The sequence below is a fragment of the Anas platyrhynchos genome, chromosome 4 (assembly GCF_047663525.1).
Source record: "Anas platyrhynchos isolate ZD024472 breed Pekin duck chromosome 4, IASCAAS_PekinDuck_T2T, whole genome shotgun sequence".
Lineage (NCBI taxonomy): Eukaryota > Metazoa > Chordata > Aves > Anseriformes > Anatidae > Anas > Anas platyrhynchos.
Window position 1 is genome coordinate 10992496 of NC_092590.1, and position 24273 is coordinate 11016768.

Genomic DNA, 24273 nt, shown 5'->3' on the forward strand with positions numbered 1-24273 from the left:
TGCTTGGAGAAGTCAACCAAAAAGAAGCAAAGTCCAGGACATTGCCTAAATTTTGTTAACATGCGATAGGTGTGGTGTTCGTATATAAAAAACTGCGGTGAAGGGGAGATGAGGAGTAGCTGCCTGTATTCTGTGTGAACTTGTATGTTGTTTCCTGACGTGACTAGTTACCATTTCTGGGACCTTTGAAACAAGTGACCCTTACTGGGTCTCGTGGTCTCATTTGACCATTGATCCTTTGGATCCAAAACCTATTTTGTTGGAGTTTGTGACTCATACAAAGAGAGACTTTTCCCTCTATTTCTACATTGTGAAATGTAAACTCTTGCGTGTGCTCTTGGTTTTCCGTGCTGCTGGGTCTCATGGGAGCCCTGCAGGTGCAGAGGAGTGGAGCGTGCCAGCCGGGCACTGCTGGCCCTACACAGCGTGGCAGCTGTGGGCTGTTTGAGCTTGGCTTGCTGCAGCAATAGGCAAGTGAAAAGTCTGGCATTGTTGCCATAAAAATAATCTGAGCAGCAGATTTCAAACTGCTTAGTTGTAATCTATCTAGTAAACAGCCGAACTGTCATCAGCAGTTTCCATTCAGTTGACTTCAGTCAAGTGAGTAGTGAAATGCACACGGTGATAATGTCCTCAGATCCTGTTTGTCTGACTAAAAGAGGCTAAGAGGATAAATGATTTACCAGCTACATCGAAATGACCTGCAGGCTAGAGCATGCATTTGTGTGGACAGACAGTCTCTTCATTTACCTTCTGCCATGACATAAAACCATCTTTGTGCAGACTTTCCTTCGGTATATAGACGTAGCACAAGTTCCATCTAGAAGTTTAAATGCCTTGATATTCTGCCCGGGGAAACCATCTGAAAATTAAAGGCCTGTCGGCCTTTATGCTTGCTGTCATAATGGTCATATTAGGTATCCCTAATAAAAATTCAGTGACAAATATAGGTTTGATGCTTAACCTGAGCTCCAGTTAGAAAAGCAGGTGAATGGGAGTCGTCACAGCTTTCTTACGGCCTGCTTGTGTATTTGCAGTTTATACGGGTGTCAAAAGGCATGAAGAGTCTCTTTCTAGAACCAGGTAAGCCATTGATAACTGGTATTTTGGAATTCATTGAAATCAAGGAAAATTATTTCTGTAATAAATACAGAAACTTGGGTCTCACGTGGGTCTGTTGTGAACAGTGGTTGTAAGTGTGTGGGCTACATTCACAAGTGCAGAGGGTCTGTGTTATTGAGAGCCTTGTGTCATGGGATCCTGGCCTGTGTCTACAGGTTGGTGGTGTTTTGCATTTTATATTTTTAAATAAGAGGCTGTGTACAGTTGCTGGCAGGCTTTTTTATTATTACTATTTTTCCAACTTTACTGTGTTGCCACTTAGTTCCTGGCACTAGTTTAAATGGATGTGGATCTGTTGTGTGAATACTCCTGTAGCATCTGCTAGGTTTGGGGTTTTTGGTATGGTCTCAGATCTTATATTGACTATATGAAGGAAGTGTCCAGCTTCTTTTCATACTTAGCTTCTGTACGTAATTCCTTTCCTGTCATGAATGGCATCTTCCCATCGCAGTATGGGATAGCCAGTGGTTTCACGGAGCTGGGAAGTGAATTTGGAAAGGTCGAAAGCAGTGTTTTGCAACCATGTGGCATGGGATCACATGGATAGCTTGGCCTCTAGGTTTCCCTTGGGCTGAGTAACAAAGAGCCTGAGACTCCTGAGGCTGCCACTTTAGCACTGGGAGAACTGAATTCTCTTCACAGTGTTACAGATCATACGATCTTTGTGCAATCACTCAAGGCATCATCAAGATGGCAATGGTATCATACAGTCACAAATAGCATGTGGAGGCTTGCTGGAAACTGCTATCCCCACCGCTCCCTGTTTTGCCAAACAGCTGTCTGCTGGTCCGCTCGCTGCCGTCGCCACAAGTCCTACAGAGGAGCAGCTGTGAGGTAAGGTGCTTAAACCGGCAATTCCCCAACTCCTTTACCTAGGAGAGGAGAAAAGGAAGACTTGCACGCTGCGTTTCTCACTTATTAATGGGGTTCTCTTGAGAAGCTGCTGCAAGATAGGCCTTTAAAAATCCATCTGCAAAAACAAAACACTGCAACAGAAAAACACCCAGCCCGAAGCAAACCTAGCAGTACTCGTACCCACGTGGCTTTATGGGATAAGGACTGCATAGTGTGCTCCTGTGAAAACCCCCAGGTGTTAAACCACACAGTGCCTCTGTGCACAGCAGTGTATGCAGTGGAAGTGGCTGGAATTGTTTCCTTTGTATTCTTGGAGCTGAAAGGCAGTGATTGAGCAGGGGCCAGAGCCAGGAATGAGAAGGGCTCCTCACCAGCGCCTACTGGTGTGGCCACAGCTTCTCTGGGTGAATACGGAAAAGGACAAACCACAGGATAAAGTGAGAGCACTGAAATTTTTATTTGTTACCTCTAGGTACCACGAGTTTGACATTAATAGGCAAGACCAGTGAATGAGCAGCAGTACATTGCATCCAAACCTGCGTCTCCAGAGCACCAAAAATGGAGCTAGATTTACTTCTTAATCCTACAGTCAGCACACTAGCCTGGACTTGCTGCATCTTGTATTGTCCCTAATTTAGTAGTACATTGTTACGCGGTTAGGGGCTGTGAGGAGAGAGTCGTCATGTAGTACCACTTTTACATCATCATAGGACTACAACATGCACATTCTACTATGTGGCCCAAGCAACAAGAATACGAGTAGAACAGTTACGGGTGGAGACAGGTTCATGTTAACACCACCTATGAATTTTTAGAAACCTTTTTTTTGGACGGGTACCTACAGCAGTTCATCAATTTGTGTGGGAACATTACACGCATGCACGAGTGATACAGTGGAAAACATAGCAGGAGCGGCAGCAGGACGAAGGACAGAAGGTGGAATCTGTGATGGGATGCACTGAAAACAAGAGACCTTCCTCAGCTTTCTACAGCAAGTCTCTGCTCTGTTAGCGAGGCCTGCTGGGCAACAGTTTTGTTCTCATGGCTGCGGAGTTTTGATACGACTTCTAGAAATGCCATGCTCTGCACTTCCTTTTGGAGAGGTTCTGGAAAAAAGAAAGAGTAAAAGAAATGGTGCTTGGTATGAGACGGGCAAGAGAACAGCAAAGCTGGGTGGGTGTGAGGCACTTAGGGAGTCCCTGGTGTACACGCATATGCACACAGGTGTGTGTACTCACAGGCTTTGCATTTACTGTTCTGATTTGCTTTTGAGGATGGAGAGAACTCCCTGGGCCTAGGGCATGCCCAGGTGCCACGGACTTCAGGTAGAGGTGAAGGCTGAAGCTGCTGCCTGGCAGTCACAAAGATCCACCTGGTAAGTCCTCCAAAAGAGATGCTTAGGAAGTGCTTGTTTTCTAATGGAGTATTTTTCTCCTTTATTGCTTAAACTGGTCTGATGGAGTGAATGAGCTTGCCCGGAGGGTTCGCTGCATAGCTCACCTGTAGTAAATCAGCTCTGGTTGCTTGTGGGGGAGTGTGAGGAGGTCGGAAACAACCCAGACAGTGCAATTCACAAAAAAATACAATGCGGAGCGTTTACCTGGAGCCCTGTGTTCAAGCATCCCATGGTTAATAGCCAAAGCAGCTGGTGGTGGTTCATGCCCTGCTTAGTCCATTCTGGTGAACTCTCACTCGGCAGCAAACACCTACAGGTATTTTTTGTTTCCCAGGTGCTGCTGGGGCCTCATCCCTGAGCTTCCCGGGAGGAATCCCAACCATCTGTTTCAGATCAGCTATGCATATTTACTGCTTTTCCTCTGGACAGAAAAGCACGCTTTGTCCATTTGTTTTCCCTGCCAACTTTCTTGTTCACAAGTTTGCAGTTTTCTTTCAGTTTATCCCCTGCTGTGTGGGAGCTAGGAGCTCTCGCACGGCCGTGCGCCTGGGAACTGGGTTACAGAGGGTAGTGTCAGCAAAGCTCTCGGGGTGCTTATGCCGTGTAAGTGCTTTCCTTCCTCTTTCTACTTGTAAGATAGCATCGTCTTTAAGCAGATGTTACTGAACTACCTCTCAGGAGCTTGCTGTGACTTACTGTGGCTGATCGGTTGTGCTCAGAATCCAGATTGCTGGGACCCTCACACAGACGTGACGGCTAGCTAGGAATGCTCTGCTTTTGCTTATTCCTTAGGTTACATGTTTCCATTTTTTGTTGTCTTCATTATTCCCTCTTTCCAGCCATTCTTTCAGTTGCAACATCAACTTCCAGATGGCAAAAGAATCCCTTTTATACATGTGTATTTACTGCTAAAGCACAGCTGTTGGTAGTATCAAGTTAAATATGATGCCAGATACCCTGTAATGAAGGATAGTAACAGCAGGCCCTGGAGAATTAAACTTCCCAATAATTAAAACCAAGACAACCACTCTCTAGCTGTTGTGGAACTATGGCTCTGTTTACAGTAGAACATGGGAACTTGTAAACATAAATACTCATTGTGCAGAGATGGTGGCAGAAATGTTAGAGGCAGCAGGGCTGGAAGAAATGTATTTCATATTTTCTCATGCATGGAGAGCAAACTTTGTGATTGCACTGCCTGCCTCCCCTGGTTAAAAATCAGGTGTGTGTGGGGGGTTAAAAGCTAATACCAGGGTTGCTCAGGTATTGTTTTTATGTACTGGCTGTTGTTACATAGGTCTGTTCATCAAGAAGGGAGGCTGGCCACTGGGTCAGCCAAGTGCTGAGCCCTAACTTCACAGCTGTGTATTGCAGTGACGTGCTGTCTGCTCTCTGGGAGAATGCTAAGATGCCTCTTGTCTATGTAAAACTTGTACTGTGCTGGCTGAGCTCTGCCAGCTGGATAACTCACTCTGAAAAAAAATAAGGGAAGACCACTCCTTACTCTAGTGAAATAGAGATGGTTATGTGACCTTAAGTAATGCTGTCCATCTTGCAGGTGACAAGACTCAGAGAAGTGAAAATGCAAGTGTCGAGCAGAATTTCTGAGGATGATGTTTTTACTTGGAAGCAATGGGAGCATCACAAGAGCACTGCAATGAGGCTGAGGGAACCTCTGCAGAAGGGCTTCTGCTCTAAAATGGATGGACGACTCCAAGCACAAAATGGCTTAAGGTAAGAGGGCCGTGAGTAAAACCTAAATGCTGTGTCTTAGCATTAAAGCAAATGCTTAGTGGGAGCTGAGGCTCGTTAGCAAGCTTTGAGCACCCTTTTTTGTACAGTGAGATGTATGTATTGCTCTAAAAAACATGTATTAGTTCCTTTAAAATGTCAGTAATACAGCAGTCACTAGCATGGATGCACGGGCAACCATGAACATATGGGTTCACCAGCCCTGCAGCTGGCGTGGTGAACTCTATATAGGAAAAGCAGCTTTGGTTACAGACAGCATGCATGTAGCTATAACTTTTTAATCAATTCAGCTGAATTGCTGTGAACTCATCTCTGGCAAATCTTCAGCTGTTTCACACTCATCAAGCCATGTGCAGAGATGGGTACTGAACATTTACTGACTTCCTACCTTTCTGCACTTAATGCAATTCCTTGTCCCTTAGGTGTTTGTAAATTTCTGATTTTTTTCTCACATGAAATTTGGTCTCCTTCCATAGAGTAAATACTTTTTGAAGGACTGAGTGAAAGAAACTTGTCCACTTCTTGAATCCTCAGCTGGGGATCAAGCTTCTTCATGATACTTTGCTCCATTTCTCCCCTCCCTCTTTGTCCATGCAGAGGTGTGAAGTTGCAATTGCAAGCCATAGCCTGCTTCTTCACTATCCTCAAAGCAATCTGACCATTGCCAGAGGGTTACCTCAGAAAGAAGAGAGTTTAGCGTCCAGCCCTGGCACGTGTTAGAGCACAGCCTGCTCATCTTTCAAAATAACCACAAACAGTTGTTCTCAGAGCATGTGAAGGCTGCCAAGGGAAGGACTCTTCCTAGCAAGGTCAGTGAGCAGGATGCCAGCCTATGTGCTGTACGAAGTGCTCACTTGTGTCCCTGTAAGTATTCCTTTCTTTTTTTTTTCTTTTTTAACTTTCTACTGTTATTGTAGGAATTTAAAGGAGGTGCCTTGGAAACTTCTCTTCCACCTAATTTTACTTGAAGAAAGAAAACCAAAACCCAAAAACCAGCCATCACCCATCGATTACAGGGAGCTTACAGCTAAAGGTAAGAATTAAGTTCTTCTTATCTGCATGTTTGCACAGAGAGCCTGACACTGTACAGTTAAAGGTGGTTTTTGTTTTTCTCTTGTAAAACTTGTAGATAGCTCAAGCTTTCAGGAGTTATCTGCAAACTGCAGAAGCCTGAATCCAATTTTGGCAGTTAATATCCCAAACTGAGTTAATAGCCTTTTTCTTGACACTAAAGTGTCACAGTAAATCAAACTATTCTGCGTACATTCCTTGTGAACGGAAACAAAGACTGAGTGCATTTGCACGTGGTCCAAGTTCAGACCACAAAAATTTTATGATAAAAATCTCTTAGAAAAGCGTCCTGTCCTGAATACTCACCAGATCCTATAAGGGCACAGATCAGCACCATGGAGTTGTATTTTATTTCTGGAGCACTCCTGTCATCTGAGAGCAGTCTGTGTAGAATCTGAACGAGCTGAGCGTTTTCAAGGTCCTTTTCAGCAGTGACTGAAATACAAAGTGAAAACCTGTAAACCTGGAAGTGCCGCTTGGTTTGATACTTCAGTGTTTTAGCCACTTACTGAAACATGGATCTCCCACTGTAGTGGAATTGGTGCTGTGGTACCTAGCTCACTGGCATAAAACTGAAGCACGTATCAGATGGTGTGCTGATAGGAATCACAGCTCTTGCTATAAAAATGCAAAATAGCTTAACTGCTTGAAAGGACAATTACACAGTTTAATAATAAAATCCAATCTTAAATGTGCAGTGAGCTGATGGAAAATCTGCCTGGCTTTCTAGCTGTTTAAGCCAACACCTGCAATATTTAAGCTTTCAAGACTTACACTGCCTGAATTGCTTTTGAAAACTTTGTTTAACTTAAATACAGGCAGTGTAATTCTTGACTCCATGGTAGAGAGAGATCCATTAAGACCATGAAAAGCTTTGCAAAATCAGAATATGAGTTATTTCCTCTGTAGTTTTCTAAGAAACATTAATGTACTGAATTCAGCCTCAGAACCTATAAATGTCTGAGAGTAAGACAAGGGTTAGAAGTGTCATATAATTACAAGCATTTTTCCTTTCAATTAAAACAAAACAATTCCCCGATGCATTGGCAGCGATTGGGAAGTTGAAAGTAGCATTCTGCTAGTGCACAATGACAAGAGGTGAAATCAAGAACAAAAACACGTAAATGTTGCTTGTTCAGATCATCATCATCTTAGTTAACAAGCAAACAGGATAAATAAAGCCCCCAGTGGGCATTTCCCTTTCTTTGTTTGGTAAGCTAAAGTATTACAAAGGCAGGTTAAGACATGTACTTATCTCTGCCTTCATATGGCAACTCTTGCATCTATTTCTGTGGAATTTAATAATAATAAAGACATTTGGTGGCATCATCCACCTCCGTATGTATTATTCTGCTCTCACAGACTAGGCAAGTGAAAGCTTTACTTTGATAAGCTCTCTCAAAAGGGGATTAACCATCCCAGTGCACGCAGACCTAGGTCATACAGTCTCCACTCTAAAATAGTTAGCCTTTGGGGTTTTACCCCAAATCTGAAATCTGTTAGAGGGTGTTCTAGATTGTGTTTACCTACCAGAATAATAGAATAGGAACTGTATCACGAGCAAACTCCAGTTTTCTGCTTAACCTCATTTCCTGTTTGTCAGTGCATGACTTGCCATGTATTTCCGTGCTGCCGAAAGGCTGGTGGAAGAAGCAGCTGGTGGAAGAAGCAGCCTGCTCCACATTGCAAGAGACGCTCGCACGACTGCCCCTGTGCAATTCTCATGGGCCCAGGCTCAGAAGAACGCAGGCGGAGTTAACCTCTGGGATACTCACCTAACTCTAAAGCTGCTATTAGTGCCAGCGCAACGAGAGCTTCGTTTTGCATTATTACATGTTCACTGGTCGCCATGGTTACTAAATGCTTGATGCCACCGCTCTGTACAATGGTCCTAATGACATCCTGAAAGAAATAGCACAGAAATTAAAAAAAAAAAAAAAGATTCTGCATTGCACACAAACTATTAAATAACAAAGTTGTCACCGATGCTGTGTTATCTCCAGGTAAGGCTGCTTATTGGTTATATGCACATTGAAGAACTTTATATGTAAATGTACATGTACGTAAGCCTACAAATTATATATAATTACTCTAATTATAAGATGGACCTGTCAAACCATTCCAGTTAACCGTTTATGGTGTTTGAGGTCTTTGATTTACCTGTACATTATCATTAAAAAGTTAGTTCGCACCTAATTTAAGTTTTCACAGTTATATGTGAAATATGTATTTTTCACAGCAAAAATACTTGCAAAATACTGACTGAAAGTCAGGTAACTTTGCATGCTAAAGGGCAACAGTCTAAATAATTTTTTTTAACTATTTATTTGTTCTGAGGGTGCAAAGTTATAATAGTTACAACTAATAATAACTAATATAATATCTAATATTCATTTTAAAATTGTATAGAATATTCATATAAATTATATACTCATGTTTATTATTTATTTCTATTATGTTTGTCATTAAATATTATATAAATCATATAAATGTAAAATAATATTTATGATTATTATTAATAATAACTAATAATTAAATAGTTATTTCTTGGAATAAGAATCTAGTTTAAATTTTTAAAGAAAGTGTTGAATTTCCATTCAAAGGATACATCCCCTCTAAACACCAACCACAAGCCAAAACTCATCAACTGTTACATGTGTTTAGAATGACTTACATGCCAGTGCTTGCACAGACTATGCAGCAACGTTCTTTGTGCAGGGAACCAGACACAATATGATCATAACCTTGAAAACTGAAATCCATTTAGTTATCATATTGAGGATGCTTGTGGTGCAAGTCACAGCTGAACGACTCATGAATTTAACACTTAAAAAAATTATTTTTTCTGAATGACATAATATATACAAGTCTATGTGTATAGATAGACATACATATATATAAAATCTATGTGTATATAAAAATATATATACATATATATTTATACTTTTCCTTACTTGCAGTGATGCTTCTTCCTATTTGTGATTTTTCTGGTAGAAATCCAAAGAGGTTTTGAGACTTCCTGGAATACTCTGGGAACTGCTAATTTCTGCTTGAGTTGGTGGAGAATTTTGGCTATATGCCCTGACATGAAAATTTTAATGATTTTATAGGTGAATATCACCCTCCAAAAGGCAGTACCAAGCAGGTAAGAGATGACAGCATCCAGGTTCAATACCAGTGTGGTTTAACAGACTAATACCGACTCCATTTTTTAAAATGGGACCTAAGGTTCCTAAACTACCACTGCCTTTCTAAATACTAGCTGAAATACTTTTAAATAAAAAAATGAACTCAAATTAGCGTGCAGTGAAGAACCAGTTGTACCCATAACCAAACCTAGAGGGCAGTAAAAGCATTAAAAAAACACCAAAAAATAAACCCACCTTCTCAGCTCTACATTTTCTTCTAATAGTCATTCTGTGAATGCCTATTTAATAACTATCTATATAAAAAGATAACAACAATTGAATGCAATGACTCCTTACATATATCATCATAAAGTAGAAAATATGGCATGCTGAACTTCTACAGGCTACAACGCAAATTCAAACGGGTCGAGACTGAGCCAAATTCACCCTAACTACATTCTTTAATTGGCCTGCAACTCTGACTGTTCTGCTTTGTTTCTATGTTTTTTACCTACATAGTTCCAGTGACTGTGTAAACCTGATGCTCGAGTCTGACTGGCAGGTCCTGGAGGCAGAGAGGATGTAACATATGAATAAAGGTCTGTCTGGACGCCTACCTGGGCAGCCTGCTCTGAGGAACCTGATTTGGCAGGGGGGTTGGACCCAATGATATTTTGAGGTCCCTTCCAACCCCTACAGGTCTGTGATTCTGTGAAAGCAACCTGGCTTTCTAGAAAGATTGTGTACCAGAGGCCTTGGCTACTAATGATATGAAGTGCAGAGGTAACTCTTTGTGCTTAAAAGCTGAAATTTTCGCCACTTACTTTTGATTTGCTGTGTCGTATAAGTGCAGACAGTAGTCTGTTCGACTCTCCCATCACTCCTGCGTGATCCTTGGCTTCGCACCACTCCACCAACCGTTCCACCAGCTTTGCATTTTTTCCCAGCTGTTCAGCTGCTTCTGCTACACGTTGCCGGAGCCAACAACACAACAGAAAAGTTGTCATTTTTTTAAAGCAAGTGTTAGAAAAATAAGCTGAAAGTCACTAACTAGAAGGAGTTGAAGGAGAACTTTGCCAGCTTGAGCTAACAGTGTGAAAAGTCTAGGTTGCATAGAAGCAAGTAAAGCCAAAATGGAAATAAAATACCAAAAACACTCATAACCAAAAAAAAAAAATGCAGGAGCTGTGAGGGGACAGACCCAGGACCATGATCGAAACTGGCCATAGGGGTATCCCACACCATCTGGGGTCATGCTGAACAATATATAGGGGTGGCTAGCCGGGGTAGGGGGCCGGCTGCTCGGAGTTAGGCTGGGCAATTGCATTATGCATCACTTGTTTTGTACATATTATTAGTTGTACTATCATTATTATTATTTTCCTGTCTTAATAAACTGTCTTTATCTCAACTCACAGGCTTCACTGTCCTGTTTCTCTCCCCCATCCCAGAGAGGGAGGAGGGAGGGTGAGCGAATGGCTGCATGGTGCTTAGCTGCTGACCGGGTTAAACCACAAGATGTTAAAGTTGCATAAGTTTCTTCAATGAATTTCTACTTCACATCTAATAGCTATGCTAGAACTACAAGGGAGCTTTTGAAAAAAATCTGCTCTACTAGGTCAAAAATAAATACTTGGCTAATTATCTCATTAATAACTTTTTTTTTTTAGCTGTCTAATTTCATAAATACAGATCTTAGGTACAGAACAAGACGCAGAACTGAAAGCTTCTTGCTCCTTTTGAAATTGCAGCTTATCAATTAGCAAGCGCATTAGCGTGCTCCAAGAAGCTAGGTACAGCTAGAAAATGCAGCAAGTGAACAGCAAAGCTGGAGTGGTAGCTTCAAACTCCCACGCCTCAACGCATACTCATAATGTGACAGTGTAGGAGAGTTCTGAAGTACAAAAGTAAACAAGCATTTGACACCTATTCTGAGGGTCCCGAGTAGTCAATTTAGGAGTGCTGAAAAAAAAGTCAACCCACATTTTTCTCTCCCTTTGCATATGTATTAGGTTTATTCTAAGGTTTCAGGCTTAAAATTAAAAAGAACAACAGCAACAAAAAAAAACAAACAATAAAACCCCCCCTCTGCTTCCCTTCTCTCTTAGCATTATATCATAGACTGAACCAAAGAGAATTACTTAACATAGAGAACAGCTTATTTTTACCTTGTGCATCTATTAACATTCTTAATGTTCCCAGCAGCTTGAATTGAACAGGGGGCATCTCCGATCTGAGAAATTTCAATACTGCTTCTGCAACGCCAGCTGATAGCATCTTAGCCTTATTTACAACTGCATGAATAAAGAACAGGAAGGATCTCAAGAACATTTCTGGAAGGTGCAATTTATTTCCAAGACAGTCTTGATGCAATTTTTAAGACACCATTTGAAAAATAGCTTGTGAACACAGACAGCGTGTGCTGACAATGCTGTGTTTTAGAAAAATGTTGGGGTTGCTAAGATGCAGGTATGAAGTGCAGTGCTTTGTCCCAGCATGCACGCCTAATCTCCAGTGTTCACCCTGACCATGAACTGAAGGCTAGACTTCTCCACCTTGGCTAGGAAAGGAGTCCTCCACAAAATGCACCAAGCAGAAGCCCAGGCTAGAGCTTACCTGTGCCCCAAAATATGGGGAAACATCTCTGATTCCCAACAACACTCTTGTGTTTCTCATAGAGAAAGAAACCAAAGCATCCAATTAGCAGAGCAACCTCATACCCAGTTCCAATACTTTACACAAAAAACACTGTGGCCTGACATGTCTGGAGTCCTGGCAAGGCCTCCCCAAACTGTCCTTCATCCCTTCCACTAGTCTTAAGTTCTCCACTTCCATGGGTACAATACTGTACTTAGAAAAAAATACTTATTTCATATTCAAAGTAGTGTTTAACAAACAGTTCATCACGGGGCCAATTATTCCTTGCTCATTTTTCTGTAACAATATCCATTAAATCTTGTTTAGGTCTCTGGCTGACATCCCTGAGCATAGGCTACAGGGAAGCTTTCCAAACAATGGAAGTTAACAGAACTGCCCAAGAAATATAAGCAAGTGGCATGCCACTAAAGCTGCATGGTTTTAGTATGTACGCACAATCATTTTTAGAAAATTACTCTTTGTGAAGACTGAAAATAGTAAAATGAGGTTAAATGGATAAAAGGCTTATTTTGTGGCCTTGTACTAGAAAGCATATATAATTATTATAGGCTTGTTTTGTTTTTATGTGCAGGTACTCTGTCTTTTACATTTGGGTAATCAAAACTTACACAAGTGGAGTTATTAAAATGACACAATTAGCATTCAGTTCATTGCCTACAAACAGTAACCAACTGGAACAGGTTGGCTATTCCAACAGCTCAGCTCCAGCTCTAACTTCTGAACCGTCAAAGTTCTAGGAGTTACAGGGAGATGCAGTGCTTCAGCAATTTGGGCACTGCTGTCTGCTGGGGACCCTCAGCTGTGGAAGAGAACCCCAAATGAAAAAAATGCAGAGCTCTGCATGGACAGGTTTGAGAAATCCTATCTGAGGTCTCAGCTCCCTGCCTGCCACAAAGCTGCCCTTTCCATGGTCAGGGGTGATACCGTGGGTTCAGAGTGGCCAAAGGATGGCTTGTGGGTCGTTGATTTATTTAAAACTGCTGGCTGCAGCTGCTGTGCAAAAACTACAAAAGCAGTTATGGGCCTGAATGGAAAGCAGCAGGCTGACCTCCTCCAGAAATGTCAGTCAGTGCTCTCACCCTCAGCCCCTGGGGCTTGCATGGAGAGAGCAGAATTTCACATTGGTGCAATTAGCAATGCAAAGGGAGGCTTACCAGGAATCGCCAGGTTTCTGAGCGCACTCAGGGCTGCGTGCTGCACAGTTACGTTTCCGTCCTCGACATGTCTGTCTAGCAGATCCATCAGCTTCTGAACTATGCCATTATCCACCATATGGATGCAGTTTCCGTCTGTGCAAGATGAGACAATGTCACTTGTGAGTGAAAGAGTATTACTAAGATTTTTATTTGATTTTTTTAAGAACAGAAGTGTCACTTCCCTGCTCCTTTCTACATTTTATTGCTGGAGAATTTGACCACCGTCGTCAATGGGGGGCTACAGTGCTCATGACAAATTTAGAACAGTGATATGAGAAACTGAAGAAGACAGAAATCTATACACCTATCACAAACATAAAAGGTTTATTTTATTATTATTATTTTTAAAGCAGCCTTAACACTTTCCAGGATTTTAAAGTATAAAACTACCAATGGTGCTGTATAGCTTCATACCAGCTTTAACACTGCACACACTTTTTCTGTACAGATGTAGCATGACAGAAAGGCACAAATAAATACATGTAAGATACTATAGCATAGTCTTACCATTTCTGGCAAAATTTGCAATAGCCAATGCTCCTGCAAGCTGTAGCTGATGGCTATTGGAAGGAATCCATGAAAGCACTCTTTGGAACACGCTGCCTTTTCCTCCTTCAAATAACTTTTGCATGGATTCATCTGGAATAAAAAGCCAAAGCTTTGTCAGCAAGCCAAAAAAATGTTAGGGAAAATTCTTCTATTTTTATGTGTCAAGTTCTGCTGGCTTCACTACAATTTATTCAGTCCTGCAATCAGATGGGAGACAAAATCTGACCTACTCCATGTCAAATGGCAGGTCCTTTAGGTTATTTAAAAAATAGTTTAATAATAGTAAACTTCAGCAGCCAAATGGCATACAGGTGTCTGCTGTCGCTTTGCAAAAGGTAAACTGTACTTACACGGTACTTACCTCCAAGCAATAATAAAACCATAAGATCTGAAGCTGTTTTAAGCTCTGCAACATCATCCTCTTTGTCACTATCCACAGTCTTCTGGACAATCTCAAGCAAGCACTCCACCAAGCCTGCTTCAACCAGTTGCAGCTTAATGACATCTAAAGAACAGCATGGAGAGGAGGAGTCAACATTACGAGTTTAAACACATCTATTGTACCTGCATGCAGGACAGCAAACACGTAACAATGCCAAGTGTTTCACTGACAGCTCGTCAGTGCAACTTAATTATTGTAGGTTCTCAGGGTCAACTTCCATCACTGCTCATCTACCAGGTGCTCCCCCAGCTCTGGACTGCCTTTAGACCACGTCTACACACTGTGAAGCAGTGGGGGCTGCTCTTCTGTTCTCAAAAATGAGCAAATTTATCTGCAGAAAACATCTGGCATCTCAGTCCTTACACAGCATGCTCATAAGGGCTGTGCTGCGTTTGGGATCTCCGAAGACTTTGGAGTGTGCTGCAGAACAAACCTAACGTCTCACCTCCTATTTCATCCACAGAAGAACTCCTGACTTCCCACAGACACGCAAATATCAAATACAAAACTTTTTGATGAAATTTCAGAGCAATTAATCACCTATTTCTTTCAGCTGAGCCAAGGTTTCGGCCTTTGTTGAAAAGGCTGCAGGAGGAGTACAGTAAGGCCAAATCCAGCAGGCTGGGCTGGGAGAGGAATTTGTTGTGATTGGAGAAAACCTGAACACTGATACAGCAAACTCATTGCTTAGTTATTAGCAATAAGGCTCAACAGAGAAGGTGATGAACGTGTTATTCAGGTGCTGAAATAGGATTCGAAAGCAACATTTTCTGTCTCTGCAACACAATTTTTAACACCTTTTTTCCCCCTGCGACCAGAGCTGGGCATCTCCTCTTTTACATGCCTAATTTCCTTTTCTGTTAAGAGGGGATGGCAGGTTGCCTGATGCTGTGTCACCTCTTTTTGTTGCATGAAAGCGATTCTGGTAGTTTTTTCATATCGACTTTAGACAAAAGAAGCTCTGCAGAAATGTCCAAACAAATGGATAGTGCATAGGTTTTTTTTTGCATGAGATAGTTTTTAACAGCAAGGAGTTTAGCCCAAGTTTAAAAACATTTTAAGGCCAAAGCCGTGGATGCATTTTTTTTTTTTTTTCAACAAGCGACAATTGGGTGAGGAGGTGTCGCACCTCCAGTGAAGGATGTGTCTGATTCTCTCCATTTACTGCTGTTGCCAGGCTTTTTGCCTGACCGAAATGGTTCCTCTCAAAGCAGCTGGCCTTCTCATGAACTTTGTTAGGGAACACAAAATATTCAATTGGGATTTTTATTAAATAGATACTTTTGCACTGAGGCCCTTAAAAAGTTGCGGAACATCAGGTCGCTGTGATTTGAAAGATAAATTGCTGCACCAGGGTCCTTAAAAACAGAACAAAACGAACTAAAATACCTCCCCCACCAAACAAACAAGGCAACTCCCCCCAAATCCATTCTGCAAATTGTTCATTTAGATGTTTTTGCCTGCTGGCCTATTGCCAATGATCTACAGTGAAAAGCACCTAAACGGTACCAGCACAGTGAACTCACTCCCTTTAAACATGCCTTGAATGCACGGTGACAGAGTTCAGCTGACTACCTTGTAACGTGCCAGTGGCTGAGTTATGTTCAGCAGCAGTAAACCCATCAAAGTTTACTGTGACTGTAAAACGCAGAGAAAAATTAAGCATTTGAACCGAGATATGTGAAACTCACACAATGTTGGACCCGATTCTGCATCAGTCTCCAAGGATGGAACAATTTTAGAGCTGCATGCTAGTTATTATATAATAAATGAAGAGATTTTGGCAAAATGCACATTTTTAGAACTGAAGAGAGGAATCCTGTTTCACATATCATTTACAATAAAAGACAAAATAACTGCTGAGAATAGACATTACCACTTCTTTAAATTGAAGTCAAGATTTATCTTGATTTATACTATGTAAAACAGATAGATGTTGAAAAGAGTAGGATGAGACTTAAATCTTCAGAATCTACCATTCCAAGATTTATTCCATTTAAACAAATTTTAACGTTGAGGTGATGAAAACAAAGTATAGAGCCATCAAATACTGTGCTGTCTTCATACTGAGCTGCTTCCCACTTCAGGCCAGAACTAGCTCCACAGGTTAACTCATTTTTTAGTTTCCCTTAAGGGCAGATGGTAGATTATACAAACCACACAGAAGTCCTTCTGGAGGAACATCCTGCAGGGATGATCCTGCACACATCCCTGTCATTCACTGCTCAAACCAGACAATGGACCTAGGTCTCCTGGGGCTAATAGTAATATATTCCACCAAACCCCCAAATTAAATTTAAATGATCTCTCAATGAATAGTAAGCAGAGAGTGTCCTGGTCTTAGCTCTGCAATTAGCTTGCCCCTTGTAAAAATCCTTCCATAGGACATGAAACTGTTGGTGGTTCTGAGATCCCAGGAACTGATGTAGTGGCTGACTTATTGGTGCTGTAATGGGCTATGAACACTCCAGCCGATCGTGGTGCTCTTCCTGTTCCTCAGGGATTACAGAACTACAACAGCCTCTTGTGAGCTTTGAGGGGAAAATGGAGTTCTCCTCATTTCACAGATAAATCTGCTGGCTACTTTAGAGAAGTAACTACCAATAATAAGCTCCATTGAGTCTAAAATGTAACTTTTCAATCAAATGGACTGTACTCAAAACATAGGAGAAGAATATGGTGCTGAAGGCGAGCATAACACTTAACAGTTCTACAAGATAGTGCTTCCTTATTATTGTACATTAATATGAAGCAGAGGTGTGATAGTTACTATGCATTTTCTAGCATCTATCATTAGAAAATTATATCAAAGCTCTTATGGGCATCTTTGATATTCACATTTGTCTAGAAAATACTGTGAAATCCTCTAAAAAAGCTGCTTTTAATATTCCCACTGCTGTTACGGGGAAATCAAACATAACATAATCATACAGAAAGTGAATCAGAGGTGGAATCAGCATCAACAACTTGTAGGCCCCCGTCATGTGCTCAGACAATTGACATTCGCTTCATCTGAAACTGTCATCACAAGGATCAACCATGCAAACTTCTGAACAAAGCAGCCAGTTACTCTGCCTTTAGTCCTGAAAACAAACAAAACTATCCTTTCCTTTATAGCAGAATAAATACTGTAAGATTAAAATTAAAATTCTCACCGTTTTCTGCCAGGGGAGCCAGAACTTCAAAGATCATCTCTTTTTTATCATGCTCTATTTGTTTCTTGAACAGTTTCACAAGCTCTTCAGCAATGTTTGTGTAGGCAAACTGCTCTTTACTTGACTCTGTGAAGAAAAAAAACCAAAACCGTATCAAGTAAACAAATCAAAAAGTAGAACTATTTTCTCTCTGTTACCATGTTTATTCAGTAAGATGATTAATAGTGCTCTTCACAGACAAGAACAATAGACTCGCGCTTGTCACTAAATGAAAAGAAAAATGTCTAATGCTTCTAAACAAATGTACTGACTTAATTATGATTAAGACTGTTAAAAAAATATCTATATTTATGATCAAGGCTGTTGGGGCTGTTTCTGCCCCAGAGAATGTAAAGGTAGCTATAGAAACAGTAACGTTATGAAAATAGATATTAAGTCTTTGATTACCCTCAGCTTAACAGGAAGAATCACAGACTATGTACCGCATTTTTCATGGGAGAGATGAAGAGTCATACTGAAAGCTTTAATTTTTACACGGTTTTGCAATGGTGACTTTTCCTTTGAGATCTGTGCATGGCTGTTTCATACTGCGCAGATCACACAGGGCAGCTTTGCAGACAGGCTAGCTTGCTAGGAGGAGGTTAGCCAGCAGATAATGGTTCTTCACACATCGTGGATTCAACAAAAGCATCTCCTCCTCCATCACCTGCATCTTATTCTTCTTCCCTGGCAGTTTTACAGGGGATGCAGATGGTAGGGCTGGTGTTCTGCGTTCTCCAGTTGCCACCTCCTGAGGACCATCTGTAGTTAAAAAACCTTCCAGCACCTTTGCTACTGCTCTAATGGATCGTTAGGGATTATTTTAATGTAGAATTGACCAAGGACTGGGAACAAGCAGGAACTGCAGACTGACCCAGCCCCTTTTCCATACATCCCATTGTTGTTTTCTCTCTCTATATGTAAGGTCGTGTAGCATATTCTAAGTGGATTTTTGACCTTTCCAGTATTTATAAAAGCACAGCTACTACTCTCTGTTGGGTTTTTGCCCTGCTTTGACACAGAATAACTTTCATTTAATGTTTCTCAAGGGATCTGTGCATTGCAGTTGTCTTTTCTAAGTGATGAAAGATGACAACCTAACAATAAAACTCCCTGAAGTTATAAGGCAAAAATAAAATATTACAGTTACAATGTGATCGACTAAGCTTTTGCTTAAGGGAGATTAAAGTATTACAAGCTGAATTAATTTTGTGCCAATCTCATAGAACAAGTATTATTTTTCACCACCCAGGAGCAGGAAGGGAAGTGGCTGCCGTTGAGCTTCATGGCTCTTTTTGCTCAGCTGGGCAGTGCTGGCTCTTCCCAAACAGGGAAAGGAAATGGCATTCTCAGCAAAGATACCATTTATTGTATTTAATATCCGTATGGACTTCCAGTAAATGAGTTGTATTACACTTTCTCCTGTGCAGACAGACAGACACAGTGTCTATCCTGAAGATCTCTGATCTACTCATTTCTTTAGTGCTATTATGATGAGTCTTTCTGTTGTTGTTTATTATGCAAACTTGCCTCCTGTGAATAAAGGTATTATGTGTGTGATCAGACTAGCGTAGATGAGGACATAATATTCCCTCTGGCCTTGAAAACTATGAACATACGTCGCTTTAAATAATTCCAGGCCTCCAAATAGTACTAACTCAAAGATACATTTTTCACATTTTGAATTGCTGAATGTCCTTTGAAATTCAGGATGATGATGATCACTGCTATATTATTACGCTCCAGAGTAAATAAGTAAATAAATAAAAAATAAGAGGACTAGAATTCTACAAAATAGGTTAGCAAAAGAACAACACTGATTTAAAACACAGCTGATAAAACGCAGGACCTAATAACCTGCTGGTTAGTTAGAAACACTTAGTTTTCATTTACCAATGTAAATCAATACAATTGCAAAGGCTCTGGATCAAAGCATGATCACAAACTTCAATTTAAATGAAGTTGTAAGTAAACTTTTTAAAAATATCATCTCTAGCTTGGCACTGTTCATGATTTATATATGCAAGTATTTAGTCTACTACATGTTAAAAGGCAACACCTAAAAGAATATTGTACAGGCAGATTTACAAATTGTGCCTGTCTCAGTTTCATTCAGTGATTTCCATGAGCCCAATTTAATCCTGATACAATGTTGCGGAGCTGCACCAGGATATATTATTTATATTATTAATAAATAATTCACTGTAAGTAGGAAATACTGCTCAGGAAATACTGTTGGTGATTTAAAATGTGCCCAGTTGCATTGAAGAACATTAACATAAAACATAAGGTGTACTAAGTACCCAAATAAATTTAAGTTATTGAAGGAAAGAGACAACTATGGGTTTTAGAGATAAGCAGAAATTGCTCGCTTTAAATTTTGAATGTATCAGAAGGAATGGAAGAAGCACCAGTGCAAGACTTTTGTTATTCTTAATATTTAACTTTAAGAAAATTGGATGGAAATTTGAGATTAATATTGCGGACTTACCAAGTTCTGCTAAATTGCCAAAAGCAACAAGGCACATCTCTGTCAGAGCTGCATTTTGGCAATGAATACCCAACAATTTCACTAACGTAGGAATAACACCCATATTGATTAGCTGCGACTGCAGGGTATCTACATAAAAAGAAAGTATAACAATGAGTTAGTATTTCTGTTTGTAGTAGTATTCTTTAAATCAAAAAAGCATTTTTCACACAAAGCAACTTCTAGCCTAAGCAGCATTAAAATGGCTGTCTCCTCTACACTAGGATCTGGTCCAGACATGGGATATGGACTCAGAATTCCCCCTTCCCCAGGCAATGGGACACCTTCCCAGAAATATTCCCTCCTGCTCTGGTGGTTAGGTTTTGTGAATTATGCAGCTACGGGTCCTTTTGTGGTTCCTAATATATGTTGGGTTTGGTTCTTAGCTGACTGAGACTAGCTGACTGAAATCAAACAAAACTACATCAGTGAAAAACTTATTTATCTGAGAGCGTGGTTCTATATACTGTTATCTCTTAAAGATCAAAACTGGAAAATTAAAAGTAGAATGAATATAAACTGGTACTGAAATAAACATGAAAAGTTTTATAAACACAGGAAGTCACAATGTAGATTATGAGGAGCTTGAGAAAAAAGAAAGTTTAATAAAGACAAAAAAAATGGAAGGTTTAAGAAAAGTCCTTAGAAGCCATTCTGATAATTTCTTGCATAGGATGAAAGTTTATAGTATTTACAAGTAAGAAAGTTATTGCTCCTAGATGTCTGCAAATAGAAAGGTGCTTTGATAGTTAGGCAGAAACATGATTGTTTTAAAGGAGTATTTATAACCATATTTTCTCTTACACATTTTACCTATAACATAGCAAAGAAGAAAAACATTGTTTCACAGTTGAATAGAATGAAGCAGACATGAACACACCAGATGTTAAGTAATTTTCCTAAGCATCTTTCTTCCTTTATTTCTAAGCACTTTAGCTACGTTTAAATGTTATAGACTCAAAAGATAAGGATCCAAAGCCCAGTGAATTCAAAAGAATTCTATTACTTCATTTAGCTTTGGATCAAGCCCTACAGGGGGAATTATTATTATTATTATTATTATTATTTAAGGAATTCATTCTGAGCAGCTGAAATCAGTTGAAGTTTTTAACATCTGTGGAATCAGAGCCATAGAAATTGCAATTTTTATAGGGAGATAAAAATATCTTACAACTGAAGTCTAGAGGATTTAGTATCATCTCATGCTCTCAGAAACCTCTTTGCCTTCAAGATTCTGGCGAATGCATTTCAAATTTTCATGTAATTAAAATTATGAAAAGATTTTGGAACGTTTAGTTCATTTATATTTAGTAAAAATGCTTTTTGAATAATCATCAATTTGATGCACTAAATGAGTAAATGTTGCAGTTATTACAGGTTATTGGGAATGAACAGGAATCCTTATGGCTTGATGTCTTTAATAAAACTGTATTACTTACCAGTAACTGAATTTTCCTTTTTTTGGGGGGGTGGGAGGGTGGGCTGGGGGTATTACCTCTTCCACAGATTCATGGTCTTTAGAGAGATTTATGAGAACACCATCTCAGACATCAAAGAGCTGTTGAAGTTGTCAAATTTCAGGTAAGTACAAATTGCACTAGCGCATGCATTGAATGCCATTTTACCTCCAGCAGACGTGTGAGTCACTACAATGCCCTCCTACTTCGTCCCAAACTGAAACATCTACGTCTTAATAGAGAAACTTGGGGGGGGGGCGAGGGTGGGGAGCTGGAATGGTTCTTTGGAGAAAATGATTGTGTAGGAGAACTCAAGTTACTGGTAAATAATCTGTTTTTCTCCTTGATTTGTGATTGTCCCCTGCAGACACTTAAAAATGCTGAAGGAAAATTGGTAGTCATGGAGAGTAGGAGAACAAAGACACAAACCACAAATGCCATAGAAAATTATGTGGAAAGAAGTTGTTTTGTTACTAGACTATGCCTTTAGTCACTCTAAAATCACTTCATCCAACTCTAATGGACAAAGAGAGAATCTCTTTGAGTAATCTCTATGGGCTCCACTTGGCAAAGCAATCTGACACCAGAAACACAAACTCTGTACTTCGAGCAGTGCTTTTTTCTGCTGTCTTTCTCTTAACACAATAGATACAAAAAGTCTGGAGGAAAAGATGAGTGGAAAAAGGGAAACTATATCCAACCCTGAAAGAAAAAAAGGAATCTTAAGAGCTAAATGGAAGGATATATTGTTCAAGAGTGCATTGCTTTAAGGGACTCTAGAAATCCCTAACAGGAAAAAAGGAAGAAGAAAATATACCAAAAAAGAGTAATTGCACTGGTTTAAAAGTCAGATGTTGCATCTGACTCCATACCAGAGTTATTTCCCTGGTGTAGGAGTGTACCTGAGCACAGGAACGGCCTAGTGCAGGAATGGGATATAAAGAATCATCAGCAAGGGAAAATCCAGGCACTGTATCGATGCCTTAGCTGCAGTAAGCAGGACGTATTTTCTCCTCTGACAAAGATAGGACAACCCTGTGAGTCACAAAGCTGCACAGGAGGCAAAACCTTCAAAAATGTAAGGCCGCCAGCAGCTATTTGCCATAATTAAGCCTGGGCTTCCCGTACAAATTCTGAATTTGTTTTTTATATCTGTCATTATCACCAATAGGAGGCTCTTTCTCTATTAAATGCAAGAGCAAATTCTATTAAAGGGTAAACTTGCAAAACTGCATTTTCCTGATGAAATATTTTCTTTCATATTGCTTAAAGAAAAAAAAAAAAAAAAAAAAGGAAAGTGATGCTAGGGGGAAATTGTAGACATCTTTAACAAAAAGATTCTCTCATCTGAATTTTGCCCCTATGTGATGCCCTGAGGTAAATGAGTTCAGCATGAAGTTTGGGGAGAAAAGCAATAGGCTTCTCACCGGTACAGAGACCTGCAGCACTTTTTAGTTTGGAGAAATGAAAAACATTGGAATGGTTCAGCCTGCAGAACAGGGACCAGCAGCAGCTCTCAGGCTCTCCTGTGAAAGAGCACGGCCTGGGTAACCTGGAATAACTGCGTAATGTCAACCCTTCACTGCATGAAGTGCTGGGGTCCTATTAGAGCAGGAGACAGTCTCGGGGGAAATATGAATCCATCCTACAAGAAGTTGCCTGATGCAGGGCTAAATGAAACCACGAGGCCCAGCAACATCACGTCTCAGGATGAAACAACATTCCTACCAGCTTCCTAAGCAGAACTTGGTGCATACTGAATGGGAAGCATGAAAAACCGAATGCCTCTGCTGAATTTCTGACTTAAAACTAGAAAAGAAACTCTCAAATTTTATGCTGCTATCAAATGTTGCACTAGTTAGACGCCTCCGTGTTCTCTCGGGGCTGAAAAGCACTGATAGTGATGCTGCACAGATGCATATACAGGTAGATAAAAGGCAATCAATACATGCGCCAGCACAAATAATTACCTACCTAAAACTTGAATTTCAATGGCTCCATGTCCTTCGGTGACACACATGGAAACTCCAAAGAGTAAGATCTGAGGAGAATATCCCAAATTGAGAACTTTACTGGGGGCATTTGAATTCAAAATGCTGATTTAGGCTGTTTGATTTTGGACAGAATTTTAGAAAACAGCTAGTCATTTTGTGTTTTATCAGTAACAGTGATTATATCACTAATGTTTTCTACAAATTGGTGACATAAATTCATACCCTAAAAAAAAAAACAAAAAACACAACTGCTTGTGACCCCCACATCTATGTTAAATCATCATATAACATACCTCACTATCATTAAGAAAAAACAAACATACTTTTTATCTGCTTTTACATGCTTTATGTTACTTTGCATTTAAGTATATTTAGGACTTGAAAGCATGCTAAACATTTTTAGCTGTGATGTAAATGAAACAAAAACCACGGCAAGCATGAAAATTAGCAAAGGTAAGTCTTAGAAGGAAACGTTGAAATACTGCTATTAGACCATGATCATGGTACCATAAATCTCCCTTTCAGTCCTTGTGTAGCTTCTGCAGATGGTAAACAATACAAGACAGTCCCCAACACTCATTCCAGTCACTAAGAGTTTTGTGAGGATAAGAAAAGCTTGGCAGTTGTATGATTTAACATCGTAATTTTACATTTTACAAAGGCACTGAATGAAAAAAGACAACTTTGACAGACTAAAGTTTAATATGAAATGAGATGAGAAAGTAATCTATAAACAGACTTTTTCTTTATATATTCATACGTAAATACATATACATGCATACTGTGTCCAGTTGACTTCTGATCTACAACTTGACTACCTAAGAATCCAATTGACCTAGTTCTTCCATCCATTTAAAAATGCTTTTGTGATTTGTTTTGTAAGTCTCAAGAGAGACAATTAGCTACCTTACAGACTGATCCCATTAACT

At 40.1% G+C, this 24273-nt stretch overlaps 1 protein-coding gene across 8 annotated transcripts in view; it reads right to left on the reverse strand.

Annotated features, from left to right (window-relative positions):
• Nucleotides 1–1853: 1853 nt before the first annotated feature.
• The window catches only part of RAP1GDS1 (Rap1 GTPase-GDP dissociation stimulator 1), a 94943-nt gene continuing 72523 nt past the window's right edge, over nt 1854–24273 (reverse strand). For 6 of the 8 annotated variants that reach the window (XM_038178942.2, XM_038178943.2, XM_038178945.2 and 3 more), the window contains 10 exons: nt 19855–19983; nt 17325–17450; nt 14089–14232; nt 13686–13817; nt 13137–13271; nt 11493–11618; nt 10149–10288; nt 7972–8098; nt 6503–6631; nt 2411–3083 (listed from right to left, as the gene is read on the reverse strand). In XM_038178942.2, coding sequence (XP_038034870.1) covers nt 2956–3083; nt 6503–6631; nt 7972–8098; nt 10149–10288; nt 11493–11618; nt 13137–13271; nt 13686–13817; nt 14089–14232; nt 17325–17450; nt 19855–19983 — 1316 coding nt within the window. In that variant the 3' untranslated portion in view covers nt 2411–2955. Of the gene's footprint in view, nt 1995–2410; nt 3084–6502; nt 6632–7971; nt 8099–10148; nt 10289–11492; nt 11619–13136; nt 13272–13685; nt 13818–14088; nt 14233–17324; nt 17451–19854; nt 19984–23324; nt 23392–24273 lie in introns of those variants that run through there. The other 2 variants (XM_038178947.2, XM_038178944.2) reach the window with 2 other exon arrangements.